The 18,950-nt window shown below is 32.7% G+C and overlaps 2 protein-coding genes across 2 annotated transcripts; one reads left to right on the plus strand and one right to left on the minus strand.

Moving 5' to 3' along the window:
- The first annotated feature begins 973 nt into the window (after positions 1 to 973).
- On the plus strand, positions 974 to 9,979 carry LOC107023701 (autophagy-related protein 3). Its single transcript, XM_015224475.2, has 10 exons — positions 974 to 1,306; positions 1,736 to 1,806; positions 2,902 to 3,018; positions 3,107 to 3,273; positions 4,187 to 4,272; positions 4,380 to 4,431; positions 5,543 to 5,608; positions 6,815 to 6,942; positions 9,535 to 9,651; positions 9,727 to 9,979. Exons 1-9 carry the CDS (start codon positions 1,146 to 1,148, stop codon positions 9,629 to 9,631), a joined length of 945 nt encoding a protein of 314 aa, XP_015079961.1. The 5' UTR covers positions 974 to 1,145; the 3' UTR covers positions 9,632 to 9,651; positions 9,727 to 9,979.
- A 5,043-nt stretch (positions 9,980 to 15,022) lies between these two features.
- Positions 15,023 to 16,456, minus strand: LOC114077490. The gene is made up of 5 exons (XM_027917422.1): positions 16,268 to 16,456; positions 16,021 to 16,178; positions 15,652 to 15,946; positions 15,502 to 15,570; positions 15,023 to 15,410 (listed from the first exon to the last, which is right to left on the minus strand). The coding sequence occupies exons 1-5, from the start codon at positions 16,391 to 16,393 to the stop codon at positions 15,255 to 15,257; spliced, it is 804 nt and encodes a 267-aa protein (XP_027773223.1). The 5' UTR covers positions 16,394 to 16,456; the 3' UTR covers positions 15,023 to 15,254.
- Between the last annotated feature and the right edge of the window lie 2,494 nt (positions 16,457 to 18,950).

The raw sequence follows: 18,950 nt of genomic DNA on the forward strand, positions 1-18,950 counted from the left end.
GGGGGTCCGAAATTGGGGTGAAAATATAAATATTAAAACTGAAATAATTTTTTTTAAAACAAATCTAATTTTTTTTTGAGGGGGATGGAGGGATGATCGGGGTCGGGGGAGGGCGGAGTGAAAATATAAAATTTTAAAATTGAAAATATTTTTTAGAAATTGATGTTTTTTTTTAAAAAAAAATATAGTTTGAAATTGGATGAAATTTTGGAAGATATTTTCCTTAACTTTTGAAAGGAAGTCATTTTCCTTAATTTTGAGGAAAATGAGTTGATTTGAAAAATATTTTTCAAAACTTTTGTCCCAACCTAACATCAGAAAATTGAAAAACATTTTCCAAAAAATGTTTTTCTTCACCAAACACACCCTTCATCTCATGATATAAAATTATGAGATAAAATCTACATGAAATCGCATGTTCAAACATTAATTTCATCTCATAATTTCATACTGTGATATAAAATTATATATCCAAACACCTACTTAAAATTATTTGAGTAGTTTTAAAAATTATATTTCACACCTCAATTGCTTTCAATCTTTAACTAAAATTTTTCAAGTAGATCAAGCTTGCCACTAATTGTTATTTTAACACTTAATTGTCGCCCTATACTTAATTCTGTTTAAGTTTATATTAAAATGAAAATAAATTTTTTATTCACTTTTATTTGTCATAATTAAATTTTGTAAATTCATTAAATAAATCAAAGAAAAAATATTGAAAACAATCATAAATTCAACGTAAATTATTAATTTTATTCTCAAATTATTAACAATCTTAAAATTATTTTTCCTTCACTTATATCATAAAATCAGAATGTATTTAAATAACGTTAGTCAAATAAAAAAAATATTATTATGAATATCACTAATTTATAAATAAAATTAATAATTTACATTAAATTTCATGGCTATTTTGAATAATTGTCTTAAATAAAAGTGAAAGAATTAGTAGCATAATATAATTCCAAGAAACCTAGAGATAGCATTAATCATCCCAAATCTAGAAGAAAGAAGCTCAACAGGTCGTCTTTTCTGTCAACTCCGGGAAAGAGTAGAAAAGACGGAAGCTTTTGATTGTGTATAACGCTTGAATCGATCATCAAATTCAAAACTGATTCTTCTACAATCTACTAGTATAGTATATGATGGTGCTGTCACAGCTTCACGGAGCATTCAAGGGTACGGTGGAGAGAATCACTAGCCCTCGTACCGTCTCTGCTTTCAAAGAAAAAGGTGTTCTCAGCGTCAGCGAATTCGTCATAGCTGGAGATAATCTCGTCTCCAAATGCCCTACCTGGTCTTGGTAATTTTGCTTTTCCGAATTAGATCTAATTTGAAAAAGTTGTTAATAGTATTGATTTTTCAAGGGTAACACTGGATTTTATATGTATATAGCCTTATTATTATGTTATATTTTGTTCCCGATTGACATATGATCCAACTTGTTGGTCATTATCTTATATAATAGATTTAGAGTTTGTTTGATGCTAAAGTGAAAATTGATTGATCGGACTATTGATTTCTCAAATTGTTGAAGGTTTATGCACTTTCACTTGATATGTTGATCAATTTTGAATTTTAGAACATGACAAGAAAAAAGAGTGTGCTTTCCAGGATTTTATTTATGCATTGGTCAACCTAATGTTACGTTTTTCTGCTGCTTGTAAAGTTCTGATTGGATTTATTGCTGTTGCATCTAATTCTTATGTCATGGTTCATGATTCATTAACAGGGAATCAGGTGAGCCTAGTAAGAGGAAGTCTTATTTACCAGCCGACAAGCAATTTTTGATAACTAGAAATGGTATGTATCTACAACCATCATCCTTCTAGTAGTTTTCATAGAATTCAATCTGTTTAGGGATTATATGAGTTAGCCAAGTGATAGGTGCATGATGAATTCATTCTTTAACTTAGTAGCTGATAAATTTACACTTTTTAACAGAATAACTCATTTAATTTAAGCTAAACTAATCCTTAAAATAAACAAAAAAACTAAGAAGTTCTGGTCAATAGTTGAAAGTTGACAGTCTTAACACATTTGATGTATCCATGTAACTTTTGGGGATGTTATCCTCATGTTAGATATCCATCATCATCAGAATCCAGAACTGATAATCTGTAATACTAACTTGTTAAACCTTTCTATGCAATTTCAAGAGCTTACTGAGAAAGGGAGGTTTAATAATCTAATATGAAGAACAATACTGATGCGTATGGATGTAGCCATGAGGTAAGGGAGCATGAGGACTCACATCTTTATTGTCCAACACATGTTATGCTAAGTGTCTTATTGTTTCAAGTGATATCATGATAACCTTGAGAAGTAACTATGAGGTTAGGAAATAGGATTAAAAACTGTATTGTCTAAGATATGTTACACACTGAATCTATGCTTTTCAGTCTGCTCCTTGTATATCAATTTAAGCATCTTGCTAAGGATGCTTCTGTTGCCTCGTGCTGTATCCTCTTCCAACCTAGCTCATTAATCTTCTCTTTGGAATTGGTAATTTTTATTTTATTTTGAGATTTCCAATCTTTAACGACTTCTTAAGAATTTTAGCACCCCATACCACTGAAAGAAGGTGGAACTATGTATGTTGTAGTTCTCTTGACCATTCTTTCAGAGATTTCTTTTTCATAGGCGTTCTCTACTTGTCTCATACTCTCATTTTAAAAAAAGCTGTCCGATGCACAAAGCAGCTCGTTAGCTGGGTCGCACCCCAAGGATTGTGATGTAGAAAGCTTACCCTAATGCAAACATTAGTGGCTGCCTCCATGACTCAAACCCGTGACCTATAAGTCCCATGGTGACAACTTTACCGTTGCTCTAGGGCTCCGCTTTAAACTTTTGTTTTGTGCCAGCATAGGTGATGTGCCACTTTAATTTTGTACACAGTTCCTTGTCTGAGAAGAGCTGCATCAATAGAGGAAGAATATGAGGCTGCTGGAGGTGAAGTTCTTCTTGATAATGAAGACAATGATGGTTGGCTGGCAACTCATGGCAAACCAAAAGGTATCTAGTATATCAATACTTTCCAGTAACAAATTGAGTTTTATTTATCAATTTTGCCTCGTGACATTTTATCCCATTTATTTCTTAGAAAACAATGGTGCTGAGGATGATAATTTGCCATCTATAGACGCATCAGAAATCAACAAGAAGAACACTATCCAGTCAATCCCATCATACTTTGGAGGAGAGGAAGAGGAGGACATACCTGACATGGGAGAGTATGAGGAAGCTGACAATCTTATAGAAACAGACCCTGTAAGAACTGTCTCTCGCTGAATGCATTATTGTTTTAAATCTGTGTAATTCGTAGTTAATCTTAACAGCGTATTGTTTCACGTTGTATTTGATCATAAAAAGTCCCACCACAATGGTTTCGTGCAGAGTCATGATCCAATCTGTTGGCTACTTGTCTCTAGTGGTTCATGCCCATAATCTAAAACTCCTGATGCTATTTCTTCATGGTCTTTGATAATGGATTTCTTGGTGCTCTGGTTGAGTTTATGTAAAAAAAATTCATTTCATTTGGTGAATTGTTCCTGTAAGTGTCACTATCACCAACCAAATGCCTCTCCTTATAGTGTCCGTGACGTTTATAGTTAAATGTTCTGTTCTACTAATAATGTATTTTTGAAAAAGAGCTGTTTAAAACTGACCGTTTGATATTGGTAGTTTTTAAACAGCTAAAGGCAGATACTGAATAGTTTAGAAGTGTAATGACTGCTCAGTCATTCCTCATTAGTGAGAAATTGTTAGCATCTCATTGCCCGAACATTGACCTGAGCAGGTGTACAGGATTTTAGAATAACTCGATGGGCTGATGGATCCTTTGGGAATCTTTCTTGATAAACAAGAAAAAGAATCCTTATTTCTTTTCCTTTTTGTACCCAATAGTTGCCTTCAATTTGACCTTTTTCCTGGTATAGTTTAAATAAGAAAATTCTATTTGGTACTGTTATATGCAAGGAAACTCTTTCCAAACTTTCTGGAAGCTGTCTTTCAGTTCAATGACCACTGGCTACATTCACATTCTTTTCCAAAATAAATAGAAAGAATGCTGCTCTGATCTTTGTTTGGGCTTAAAATTCAGTTTGTTGGATCTTTGTAATTATCAGCTTTGAGATTATTCCACGTAGTACCAAAATGGTTAACTTCTCATGATTTACTGCAGGCTACCCTTCAGACTACATATCTTGTGGCCAATGAGCCTGATGATGACAACATTCTAAGAACACGAACCTATGATGTCAGCATCACGTAAGATTTCATTCATTAGCTTTTGTAATGTTGGCTATTTCATGCACTTCTGATTAAAGAGGAGTGCTAATAACTGTTACGCCAACTGTCCATATGTACTTTTGTAGGTATGACAAATATTATCAAACACCTCGTGTGTGGCTCACTGGATATGATGAGGTCAGTCAAAATAAAACCACCTGTTATTGCCTTGAAGACTACTTTTTTCTTATAATGGAAAGAGTTGCAAGATGGTCCCGACAAATTCATGAAATAAATAACTTAGTAACCATACATTTGAAGAAATGGATGATACAGTGAGAGCTCACCTGGATTTATGGGTGTCCTCTTTTAGCCGGGGGGGGGGGGTAGTGGAAATTGTTTTTTTCCTGTTGCCTCAGGTGGAACTCTGTCAGCTCGAATAATTTAAGAGTGCTATTTTATGTTTTCTTTCTGATATCACTTTCTTTATGTGCTCAGTAAACACTGACCTTCTCATTATGCTATATTATACATTATTCTTAGTCTTATCCAAATATGGGAATGCAATATTTTGTCAATGCAAGTAAATGTGATACTTAACATGAGGTTATTTTTTTCTTCATATTACACACAAAAAAATAATTTGTGCTCATTTCTAAGCAAAGCATGCTTCACTCTTCTTAGTCCTTATTCTGTTCACACTATGCAACATCTGCACAAAGATGAAATTTTGAACCAATATGGTTCTCCTTGTCGAAATTTGTTGAGATCCCACATAAGTAGAGGGATGGTAATCTCCTTATATGGACCTGGACAAACCTCCTCTCATGAGCTGGCTTTTGGGGTTGAGTTAGGCCCAGGTGCCATATCTTTATGTTGTTCACCGATGTTGGGCCCCCATTTAGAATTGTTCACGTTCTAATTGAGGTCTGGGCGTGCGAGGAGTGTTGACAGGTCCCATTTCGGTAGAGGGATGGGTATTCAGTCTCCTTGTATGGACTTTGACAAACCTTCCTTCATGAGCTAGCTTTTGGGGTGAGTTAGGCCCAGGTGCCATATCTTTACAAAATTCACTGAAGTTTCTATTTCCTAAGATACTTGGAAAGATCCTTGTACAATGTATTTCCATTAAATGTTGCTTTCAGAAAAAGTTCCTCTCTTGTTTAGATATGCATCATGGTCTTTTGGGGAACTTCATGTCTGATTGCAATACAGTACACTATAAGTTTATGCATCTGTGAGGGATGATCTTTTTCCGTAATAATATTCGTCATGTGCAGTAAGCACTATTTTTGATTTTATGTGACAGTCAAGGATGCTTTTGCAACCAGAACTCGTACTTGAAGATGTCAGTCAAGACCATGCACGCAAGACGGTGAGATACATCTTTTAAGTCTTAATGTATTTGGGGACAAACTTAAATGGGTTTCTCCTTGCTGTTGTTTGTTTGTAAATGAAATTGCGGTAGTTGGTCCAAGCAATGTAGAACATTGCTCCTTGTCTAATTTCTTGAGAAGTGCTAACCCAGATGGTATTGTTGTTTGCTTGGCAATCTCAGGGCTGTGCATTATTCAGTTACAAGGAAGAAACTCACTTAGTGAATCAGTTTCAGCTTACCTGTTTTTAGTTATTACAAACATCCATGCCGACCTTTAAATAAGAAATTGCATATGATGGTGTGGTGAGGGTTTTTGAAGTTATCCATTAACTGTGTGAAAAATATAATATCCTGCAAAACCTATATCAAACATGGTCTGGTAGTTTGGTCATAAGTGGTTGGATTCTTTCTTGCTAATTGGCATCTGGAAATCAAGTCCAAGTGCATGCATTCAACTTATCAACTTTTCCCCATGTTATTCTCTTTATCATTGTTGTTCTTATTTAAATTTTGTTGTTCTTTTATTTAAATTTAAATTTTGAAGTGAAAACTAAATGTGGCATAGTTTGTCAAAAGTTGTTGCTTATACCTTTAAGACCTTCCCCACTACAACCACTTGCCTCCTCTGAACTCAGAGCCTTGCCGCCTAATTGGATAGCAATCAAACATTCCTAAAGACACTCTCTATCCCTTTCTTCCCATCTCTTCTCTCCTACAAGCTTCCAATTGAACCATATTCTAAGAAATTCAACTAATGAGGCAATGATTTGTTTCACATTTGACCACTATAACTCTTTTCAAGGCCCTCTTGTTCCTTATACACAATAGAGCTTGAATGCTTGCTTTGAGGTTATATAGCTTATGTGTGAACAACATTCAAACTTCTGCTTGAGGTTTTTAATCTTAACCCTAGCTTTTACTTGATTTATGAGAAATGCCAAAACTTATTTGCGAAACAGAAATTGCCATATCTATTCAGTACAAAACCAAACCCACCAAGGACTATTTCGGTTGACGAGCACTATCCATTTTAGCTGACTAAAACTTTTGTTCATGAACCAAATTGTAGATCTAAGCAACTGAATGAACTGTCACTTTGTTATCAACTTCCTTTCCTTTATAGCCCTTTCTCTTATTTAACTACTACAACTATTTTGTCGATGAATTCAGTTTAATCTTTCCTTCTCAACATTGTTAACTCAGGTGACCATTGAAGACCATCCACATCTTCCAGGGAAACATGCTTCTGTGCATCCTTGCCGACATGGGGCTGTGATGAAGAAAATTATTGATGTTTTGATGTTGAGAGGAGTTGAACCCGAAGTTGACAAGTACACTCTAATTTCTTTTCTAGTATCCTTGTGTTTTCCATTAAGCACTATGCATAATCGCACTTACATAAGACACATACGATCTGTTTACATGGGGATACTTGGGGAACATTTATTTCTGTTAGCATGTTTCATTCAAAGAGCTATACTATGCAGGGACGAACCAGAGGGAGGTTCTGTTCATTGTGGCATTTGTTTTTCAGGAAAGTTGATGCTTTGGCATTCAATTTTTAGGGATTCACTGGTGTCTCTCGTAATAGGTGTTTACCTACCTTGCATGTTGGTCTTCGTATTTGAAAACCATGAGAAGGTTTCCTGCTGCTGCAGCAGCATATTTTAGCTGTGGTAGACATGGAAGCAGTATCAGTAATAATGACTGAGACATTGTTTCAATCCTACCCTCCTCCATCTAGCTTTTATCAATGACCTCAAGTTATTAATTTGACAAATGGAGGAGTATACTTTTGGCATCAATGGAATAGTTTGGAACAAGAACTAAGTTGCGCGGACTCTTCACTTTCGATGCCATACCCGTGGCTGATTCTCCAAAAATACTCTACTTTTGGAGAATCAAACACGCCACATTGTCATTTTTTGAAGAGTCTGAGCAACATAGACAAGAATCATTATTGATACTTCTATTCAAGTGAATTTAATTCCAATACTTATTTTAAGAGTCAGGATTTCTCCAAATCTAAGTTACCCTTGTGTGGTTAATTGATTAATCTCAACTAGTTTGTATCGCCTACATGGGATACTTTCTTTTTATTGCGTTAAGTTTTTGTTAAGTCTATTGATGCAAAGTGATCTTTTATCTTTCTCATTCCTTTTATGAGCTTAAATCATCATTTTTAACACCTACTAATGGTGCATTGGAAGGTTCGCGTAGGACACGAGCTAACTATCTAACCCGATCTCTCATTTTATCCTCTATGTTTACTACTTGCACCATCTGTCTGATGTAATTATTTCAAATCTTGTCATATTTTGTACGGTCGTACATCCAATTTGATATTCACATTCTACAACAGTCATCTTATGGATCTGTTGGGCCTTGAAGGGCAAGTGTCCCATATTACATTATAGGTCTCACAAAAACTTGCTTTCCATCTTGTTAGGTATCTTTTTATAGTGTAACAACACTTATGTGAAACTCCTCTTATCGTTTTTTGATAATTGAGAGTCTCCTTAAGCTTTAGATGGCCCAGCTACAGTTGGCTGTATAGGTTCGAAACTCAGAGGGGTATGTGCAGCTCTTCTATCATCCCCCCATTTCAATACCGGGCTTTGGTCCTCATGGGTTCAAATTTGTGATTTGTGCACACACTCACAAATATACTGACTTTTACTGTTGAGCCAAATCCCTGGGATGTAAGATATTACACTCAAAATTGGATGGTTAAAATGGAGAGTGCTCTGGGTATTATGTAATAGCTAACAATGTGAAAGGTAAGTCTGTTGAGTGAATATTGGACTGTTCAACACATCCTCAAGATGAGTGTTTCAGAGATGCAAATGGCTGGATGGATGTGCGTTATGAGATCAGACAAGATAAAAAATGACTACAATTTGCCTGAAGGTGCACTCACTACATGTGAGGTAAAATGAGGGGTCATTTGAGATGGTTTGGTCATGTGTAAAATGAGGGGTCATTTGAGATGGTTTGGTCATGTCCTAACTCGACCTCTAGATGCACCGGTCCTTAGGTGTGAAGTTATGCAAAGTGAAGATGCTTGGGTAGATCTAAAATCACATGGAAGGAGGTTGCCTTGAAAGACTTACCATCTTTTGAAATCAATGCGGACTTAACGAAAAATAGAGAATAATAGAAGGAAATGATTTCTATAAGCAAATACCAATTAGATGAGAATATACTTTAGTCATTTGTAAGTAGCACACATTTAGGGTCTTACGCTTTCTAGGAATCTCTTAGCGCTGTTAGAGATTATTATGCCAGTGGGAAATATAGTAACTTATGTTACTTTCCATATACTTTAAAAAATTTCTTATATTGCTGTTGGTCTGTGATGAATTTAAATGGAAACTATGGTTGGTGAGAATTCATATAGCCAATCCGAACTTGTTTAGGACTAAAGCGTAGTGTTGTTGTATATCATATCATCATGTTATAAACCCAAACCTATATATCTGATATTGCATTTAGTCACCACAGTCCATTTAATCTCACTTTATTTCCATCTATGGGAAGTACACTTGGAGTTATATGCTCAATTTTATTTCTACTTATCCTACGAAGTAGATGCAGTGTTCCTCGACAGTTTCAAGTCCTGGTTGACTTTCCTGCTATATCCTGTTGTAGCCACTTAAAAGAAAGAAAATAAGAGGGTTTGTACCCAATGATAGTGATTTCGATGATTCTTACTGTAGCCGCTGATTCTTTCATTATCATCAAAGGTAATTCGAGCAAGTTTCCTGGAGTAAAATGTGCTTGTTTTAGACTGAAGATTTGAGACATATGTGGCCCAACAACTTAAATGCATGAACTTCCTAAATTTGAATCTCCTTTTAGTTTCTCTACTTGCATCAGGTTTTTGTCTCCTCTTGAATGTTGATCTCAATCACCATTTGCAGGTATCTTTTCCTGTTCTTGAAGTTTGTGGCTTCGGTTATTCCAACAATTGAATATGATTACACCATGGACTTTGATCTTGGAAGCAGTAGCACCTGATTTGCTGTCAACTTCCTTCGGTCAGTAACAGTGGTAAAATTATTTTTTAGCCTAACTAGCAAAGATGATATGGATGTTGTATTTTGTTTTTTCAGATTGATGCTGGCATATAACATGTCAACCAGTCAAATACTCTAATGGCAATACCTATTTATAAATTGTACAGTATTTATAAACGATCTTCTAGAAATGTGGAGCATGCATGATGAATCGTCAGCATGCCTTGTTTATTTTGTATATTAACAAAGAATAAAGGTTATTCAAGTTTGCACTTTGCACGATCCACTGGAAGGCTGAAATTGTTTATTTAAGTAAAAGTTAACAGGATGAAAGCTACATGAATAGTAAGTGATGGTGTTTGTTTTATGCATCAAATGTCTAGGGATTAGCATTAAAATCTCCATTTTACTATTTCTCTTCATGTTTCAAATACTAGTAAGACTGTAAATATAGATGCATTTACAAAATTTTAGAGTTACATTGTTTCTTCTTACTTATCACTTGTTTTTAGTATATAGTGTTTTAAATGATGTAAAAGCTTTAACTTCATATTGTATTATTATTTATAGAACTATGGATTAATTCTTGTTGATGAGATGGTTGGAAATTTGTTTGCAATAAGTTACTTAGGATGTTATGGTTAATGACACTAAAATATCCAATAAAAAAAAATAAATATTGCAAATTAATAAGTCATAATGAAATTGATCATTATTTTAAGTACTAAATCATGCTAAAATAAGATTAGTTATATGACTAAATATTAAAAAAAGTAAAATTAGATTATGTATTTTAATTGTCTAAATCCATGTAAAATTAAAAATTAAATATTCAATATTATTGTCATTTTTAGTGTTGAAGAGATTTTTTTTTGCATTAGTATTACCTTGATTTTTCTTTAAATTTTATTATAATTATCAACATGTATCGACTATAAACTTTATTAGATCATTAAGAATTCTAACTTTCAAATATGAAATAAATATATTAAAAGATAAAAACTATGAAAAAGCATAAGAGATATTTAAAAATTGTATCAAAATAATTATTTTTACGTAAAAGTAAAATTTTAAAATTATATATATAATTTTGGGTTGGTTTGGTCTCGAGCTGGTTTTTTTTATTGGAACCAAACCAACGCAAATATAGTCGGGTTTCCTTTTTCAACACCAAACCAAGTCAAATTAAATCACTAGTCGAATTTTTTTTTTGATTTGACTAAATTTGTGATTTGATTCAATTTTCGATCCTTTGTAATAATTTGTAGAATTCAGATAACAAGACCCCTTTTCCAATGCATGCTCAAGTCTCTTTTTTCTTTTTTTCGCGCGCTTTTAAGCTAAAATTGCTTTTAAACATACTGGATAACTTAAAATTCGTTTATGAACAATTAGTTTTAAGCTAAATAATAAAATCAATTAAAAAAAATCATAAGAGAGAAAATCAAACTTATTAACTTTTGGCTTAAAAGTCAAAACATAATCCAATACAGATTCTTTAGTTGAGTAACTTATAGACTATGAAATAAAGTAGAGTGACTTTCTAAAATAAGACTTTTCATAAAATGCTTTTGGGTGATAAAACAAAGTTACTTTCTAGACATCAAACCATTTATAATTGAGTGATCATCTTTGGTATGATCTCTTTCTTTTTGTTTTGTCTTTTGTCAATATCCAAATTGCGTGATATATGATCTTTTTCTTTTTTGTTTTATCTTTGTCATTCTCCAAATTGCGTGATATATGATCTCTCTCTTTTTCGATCTATCTTTGTCTTTTTTCAGCAAACTGATGCATTAAAAAAAGTGCAATATTTATTGTCTATCATAATCAGGGGTATACATAATCGGATTGATTTCGCGTTTTTAAAATATCAAATCAAATTATTTGTATTAAAATTTTATCTTTATAAACAGAACCAAACTAATAAATTTGGGTTTTTCAAACACCAAACCAAATTACTATGTCAAATTTTTGAATTTTTAAATCAAACCGAACAAATAAACCTCAATTTTTTTCAGGTCCTTGAATTTTTCCGGTAAAGTATGCATACAAACATATAATTGATTTGTGCTTCAAATATTTCTTTAGTCCAACCAAAATACAATTGTTTAAGGTATTTCTTAAGAAAATAACACAAAATATGAGATGAGTAATGACACTAAAGTATTCAGTAAAAAATAAAAATGATTGCAAAGTCATCGTGAAATTGATCATAATTTAAAAATACTAAATCATGCTAAAATAAGTCTAATAAGAATTAATTATAGATTAAACATTAAAGAAAATCTAAAATTAAATTATATATTTTAAATGTCTAAATCAATATAAAACTAAAGAATAAATATTCAACACTCTTGTCATTCTTAGTGTTGAATTAATTTATTTTGTCAGCATAGTATTGATTTGATATTGAAATGAGCTTTATTAGAGTTACTAATATATGTGAACTATAACCTTCCTTGGACCATTCATAATTCTAAGTCTCAAAAAACTGTAAAAAATATGTTAAAGGATAAAAATTATGAAAACATATAAGTAATGTTTCAAAATTACATCAAAGTAAATACTTTAATGTATAAATTAAATTTTAAAAATTATATATATAATGTCGGGTTGATTTAATCTCGAGTTGATTTTTTTTTGTTAGAACCAAACCAACTCAAATATAGTTGGATTTTTTTCCAATATCAAATCAAGTTAAACCAAATTAAAATTTTGTTTTTCCAATTTAACTCAATGAACAATTTAATTCAATTTTCAATTCGATTTTGTACACTTCATAATCACAATTGCTTATTGGGGTTTTGTTGTCACATTCTACACATAAAAAATCAAGGAGAAATTTATATCTAGAAAAGAACTTGTCATATCTTGTCCAAAATTTAAAGAAGAGATAGTGTCTAACATTTGTTAGTTAGGAACAACAAGAAAAAGAGAGAACCATAGGAAACTTGTAAGACTAAACAAAAAGATAAAAGTAATCACGTACATGAAAAATTAAATAAAAACTAATCAAACAGACATTTTTTTTGCACTAACATACTAAAAGAGACCCCTTTAACAGATCAAAATAGACACTTCGCTCACAAATGAGTGAATGGTCCCTTAAACGTCAGTCTATTTCAACTAATAAATAAAGAGAGAAGTATTAAAAATATTCCTAAACTAGGGAACATGTTCGCGCTTCGCGCGCGGATTAATTAATGTGATAGGGAATTTTTTCTTGTAGATGCATTTTATGATTATATTATTTGAGCATATCATTTTGTTTTCATTTGAATGATGATACATGATGAAACTTATGAACTTTAGTATCTATTTAATGAGAATAATACATTGTTAATGAATAAATTTTAGAATATATACTCTGTTAAAAAAATTATTTGTTTTGATTGCTAAATTATCTATAAATTTACATCAAATACGGCATATCATTATTTATTAGATTGATGGTTAGAGAATATATTTTCTGATCATAATTTATATTGATTATTTGGGGGAGATCCTTATTTGTCTTATCTATTGTAGTACTTCTGTATAAGTTTCAGGAATTGAAGAAGGTTAATGTTGAACGGTGATGTTTTTTACCTTAGGAACTAAAATAAATAAATTTAAAAAAACACAAAAATCCCCAAAGTGCCAAAATCATTGAAATTACTTTGACTCCACTCATTTTCTCATTGAAGAAAATGAGAGCAAGTACTGGAATTAGTGGCACACTTAATGCAGTAATCACATTAGCAAATAATGCAGATACTTTCATATCAAACTTAGTAAACCAATTGTGTATATCTGCCAAGCTAATGCATTCCACACTAATGTCATTACATATGACACTCTCCCAAGCTTATACTCATTCATCTCTCTTTTCATCCATCTCCATTCGCCGCTCGCGAATAGTCCAATCAGAATAGCACACGTGGCGAAAAACGACTGCCAAATCACTACGTTCATCACCTCTTTCAATGTGCGTTTTTTCATTATGTTTCTGAAAATTCGCTCTGTTGCTGATAACAACAACGCGTACCCTGCTGAACCGAAGAGAGTGCAGATGAATCCGATTAAAACGTAGCCTTTACCTTTGGATGAACCGGTTGATGAGGAAGCATATATATTGATTTATCTATTTTAAAGGAATGAATCTATCGAAAGCAACTTTTTTTTAACTCAAAAAAAGAGGCAAAGTATGTGTATGTTATTATTTTTTCAGACTTTACTTATAAGATTAGGATGGATCGATATACTATTATTATTATATATATATATATATTAAAAAATTGAAAACATGAATAGAAAGTAGGAATAATAGTAGTTATAAAGGTAGGCAAAAATATCAAAGCAGCATCAATTTTGATTCTCCATGAGAGTGAAAAGACCAAACAGCAGAAACTGCAATTCAGGTTTCTGTTAAATCTTATTTCCGTTCAGGTTAACAATCAAAGTTTCACCGAATGAGAAAAATTGAATTTTGCGTAATGTTTAATGGATAAATGATCATGTATATATATCGTTTCAGATATCCATATTGCTTTAGTGTTGCAATGTTTCTGAGAGACGAGAGTAGATCTGTCTAGACAGCTCTTTCCTTGTTTCTCGAACCACATTAATCCATTCGTCTTTCTCTACTTTGTCCTCTGGCTTCTCTGGTTTCCCATGTTTAGTCGTTGAGCTGGAAGATTGGTAGATTTCATCCTTACAGCTCATGAACTGCAGGAAACATTACATAACCATGATTCAGCAAGGCCGCGTCAAGATACTTGCAAGGATCTGGAGGCTGCATCAGATACAAAAGACGAAAATGAATCAGCCTCAAAAGAAAATCTTTTTAAGAACTGGCCGTTGATGTCATCTATCATATCATACTGCGTTTTCGCTCTTCATGATATGGCGTACTCAGAGGTATGGGTAGTTAATTATTTTATAATTATGCTGGTACTATGCCAATCTTTTGATACTTTGCAAATGATCAGATGATCCAAGCCTGGTAGAGTTAACATAATCCTGAGGACAATGAGCAGGCATGCCTGGGAATAGCAAGCCTATCACTCTCATGAATAAAAGAAGCCTGCCTTCCTGATACTTTCGTCCGTGTACACATGGTAGAATACAGCTTCTGATCAGCTCCCAAGCTGCGTTTAATTTTGCAATAATAAGTGGCTGTAAAATGAATAGGAGGAAAGAGTACAACTCTGTACGTACGGCTAGATAGCAAGCACCAAAGGAATGAATTGAGCAACATGGGAACTGATATAGGGATATATAATTGAAGAAGAAAAATATCCGATTTTGTTGACAGTGACATCATATGCAAACAACGAAATAGATTAATAATATAAGTTGTCTAAGGTTGGATAAAACCATACAAGTATGAAAATCATCACTACGGACAACATGGAGCTACTTATTAAACTAAACTTAAAATGGTAAAAGGACGAAATAACTTAACTAAGCTCAAAGGTGGCTAGTTATTATACTAAAGTGTAAATTATAAAAGGACGAAACAACTAAACTTAGCTCAAAAAACAGAAAACAATCAGAAGCAACAATTATCCCTCTACATCTTCAACTTATTTGTGTGATGAACACTTATTCCTCGTCATTTATGACCAACAATAATCCCTTTACTTCTTGACCTTATTTGTGTCTTGAACGCTTAATTCCTCATCATCTATGATTAGGTTTCTTCGTTTTCTACTCTTAGCACCATTAGTTACATGTACTTCATCCTCATAATCTTCCAAGTCAGTCAACAACACATCAACAGATACCTGATTGTTCTTCAAAAAGTAAATTTATCAACATATTTATTAACCATGTTAATCCTTAAAATGATTTGAATTTTTATATTAAAACATTAAATGTAATTACCATCTGTTTGGTCAATCCGTTGGTTCCCTGATCTTTTGGGTCAGTTTCATTTTTGGATAAGTTCTTCCCCTGGAAGAAGAACAGTATGAAAAATAAATTACAAAGTAAACGTAATTGTAAATTACAAACTCATAGTCTATATTGCAATACCTTTTCTTCTTTCCTTAGTTTGTATTGTACTTCCAAATTATCATCTGGAATCCAAAGCTTTGATATTGTAAAATTCTCAAGACCTTCTTTCAAATTATAGTGATTTAATCTCAGTTTAAAAACAAATTCTTTCCCGCAAAGGCTTTGGACTTGGACAGGCACATCATTGTTAGCTGTAGTAAGCTTGTTGAACAACTTGTGAGCTGATGTATCAAGGAGTTTCTCAGCCACCGCATTAAATAAGATAAAAGTAGTGTCTCCGGTCCTATCTGTCACTTTTAGGTGTATCTTATACCTATGTTTACATAATAAGTTAGATTCATTCACAACATATACAAACCTAATTCACAGTCCTTCGTAAATGGTTACCTGACCAAAGGAAATTTGCAATCTTTGTTGCAATTGTGGCATCGATAAATACTATTTGTTGGTTCAATCTTCTTCGAGCACACATTGCATGAAATGTAGTACCAACCAAAATAGTTATGTATTTCTATTATCTTGCTCTTCACTGTAACAATGTATTCCTGCAATTTTAATTAAATATCATGAAATAGTGTAATGATCATGTTTAAATGGTAAACCAATTATATGAGAAGCGTAATAAGAAAAGAACCTGTAGTTCAGAGCTCCACTCAGCCTCCAGCAACTCCTTAATGTCCATACGGTTCAAAAACATCTCTTCCTCACGAGGAAGACTGTTAACATTAGAGCTTTTTATAATTCGAACTTCATTGGACATGGTGGAAAATTTTGGAGCCAAAGATCTTATGTAATCTATATCAAGATTCACATATATTTTGCTTGCATAAGTGGTGGAGAAGCTAACCTCACCTATTGGGTTAAAGATGAAAGCATGTCATTTCTTTAAAACGCTTGGAGTTAAATTGCTAGTAAGTACAACTAAATCTGTAACAATTACCACGAAATTCCTTCACTGTTGTAGAAGTCACTATCACTATATATGGGCCAGCATCATTATTATACAAATAAGGACAAAACTTCTCCCCAAATTCTTCCCATAAGGTTATTTTTGCTTTAGCCAAACTATGCATAGAAACCATAAATCAATGATCAAATAATTTTATGGTAAGGAGATAACAAAGTAAAACAACTTAAAATGAGATGAGTGACTTACTAATCAGTAAGAATGTGGATATCCCTCTTCTTCCATTTTGAACCAACACTCTCGATATCACCAATTCCATATAAACAACCAACAACATCTACGAAAATTGAAGAGGAAGATTCATATGCAAGTGTTCTATTTGAATATTTTAGGCAATTATTTAGCATTTACATTAAATGTAATCGGAAGACTTTAAATATAAATATAGACCTGATAAGACAATGTTGTTGTTCACCCTTGAGTCAATGACATCTGGATTAATAAATTCAAAACCGTTTACTAGAATTTCAACAATATCTTGAGACAAATTCTTGATTGCAGTTGAGGCAAAAAAAATGATTTTTAATGAGTTTTGAACAGGTCTATATCCCCCAATGCTTTCAACAACTTTGAAGTTCTTGATGATAAATACAGAACCTTCATTCAACTTGTCTTTGAACCTGTTAACCTGATTTTTTCTAATTATACCATGCATCAAATTACCCTGATAGAAGAAGTAATTAGTAAGTAATTCGATAAATTGAAACTACCCAAAAAATATGATATTTGGTAAATGAATCAATCAGAAATATCGATAAATATCATATCCATACCGATAAGCTCACCATTTTTCTTGAGATTAATGGCGTTCCGCATTCTACAAATTCTTACTCTTATTGTAAAATCATCTGTACCAGTAACCAATTCTGAAAGAAAAGAAATCGTCATTGTTAAAACTCAATTAAAAGAAACAGAGACAATGTAAATTTGAATATGAGAATGATTCACTACCCATGTATATATACTACAAGAATTATGGTTATGAACAGGGAGAGTAAATCATAGAGTAATTAGCAGAGCAATTATCACAAATTAATACACAATTAATTAGAAGAGCAATTATCACAGATTAATACACAATTAATTAGCAGAGCAATTATAACAAATTAATACACAATTTAATACATTAGAGTTACAAATAAGGAAGATGAAACAATGAGTTTTATGGAAACCTGTCTCTTAGATTCTTGGGAGGTAGAAGGTTGAGAGTAGATATGAGAAGAACGTTCTTGAGAGGGAGAAGCTCAGCAAGAATTGGATACGTTTGTATGTTTTTAAAACGGCTGAATTGGGTCATTATAGTCATGTATATTCAATTAAGTCATTTAATTTGGATAGATAGGACTGGGTTTTAATGTAATTAAATATTATTTGTATTTAATAGGTGAAATATGGGCTGGAGGTAATCAATTATATTGTGGGGTAATTTTTATGTGATTTATTTATCTATTGTATGGTGAAATATTACGAATCAATAATGGATACGTAGTTGAGAAATTCCATAGTAACACAAGTCAGAGAGATTACAAAGTAGGACACATTAATGAGTTTAATCATTTCGAAATTGCATTTGTCTAGATTTATCCTGTTTCTGATTAGGTTTTGGTGATTTTGCAATTTCATTTTACATTACTGATGGCAAACAGATATCTACTGCTTCTTCTAGCATCACAGTTTGCAATGTTATTACTGACATGGTAGATGTGCGCTAGCTGGTTGCCTAAAAGTACTTACCTTGTGTTCTTTTCTAGGAAATTTATGTGTTTCCACTTTCCATTTGATGACCATTCAGAAAGTATAACGTAATAGAGTAAATATGATTTGTAATTGGAATATGGAAGCAGCTGTTTAATTCTACTGCAAAAAAAAAATGAAAATGTGTTATGCGTGGACAATACTGCAGCTGCAAATATAAGGTAATCATGTAGTACGAAATACATTTAAAACTGGCGCCTAGAACTGCAATTAACATATATTGTAAAGATACTTAGTATCAACATGTCGAGGTTACGTTTGGATCAAGTTAATTGACCCTACAATTCTCCAGCTTATGTTTTAGATGTGTACATATTCTGAATTTAATTGTATTGGCAACTCTATACTCAAGAAAATTTCATCCTTAAAGTCTATCTACTAAGGAAGTATTATGTGGCACCTAACATTATCCAACACCCATTGTTAGTGACACAATGATAGTTTAGAGATTAAGGATGTAATGATTCCTTGGTATCCAAAAAGAGAATCTAAAGAGAGATATAAAGAATAAATACCCGAAGGCATAAAATCTTCACTGTCAAACAGACAACGTTTCAACAGCACAAATATGCGAGGCTGCAGCATATTAAAGAAA

The sequence above is a fragment of the Solanum pennellii genome, chromosome 6 (genome assembly GCF_001406875.1).
Source record: "Solanum pennellii chromosome 6, SPENNV200".
NCBI classification, from domain to species: Eukaryota; Viridiplantae; Streptophyta; class Magnoliopsida; order Solanales; family Solanaceae; genus Solanum; species Solanum pennellii.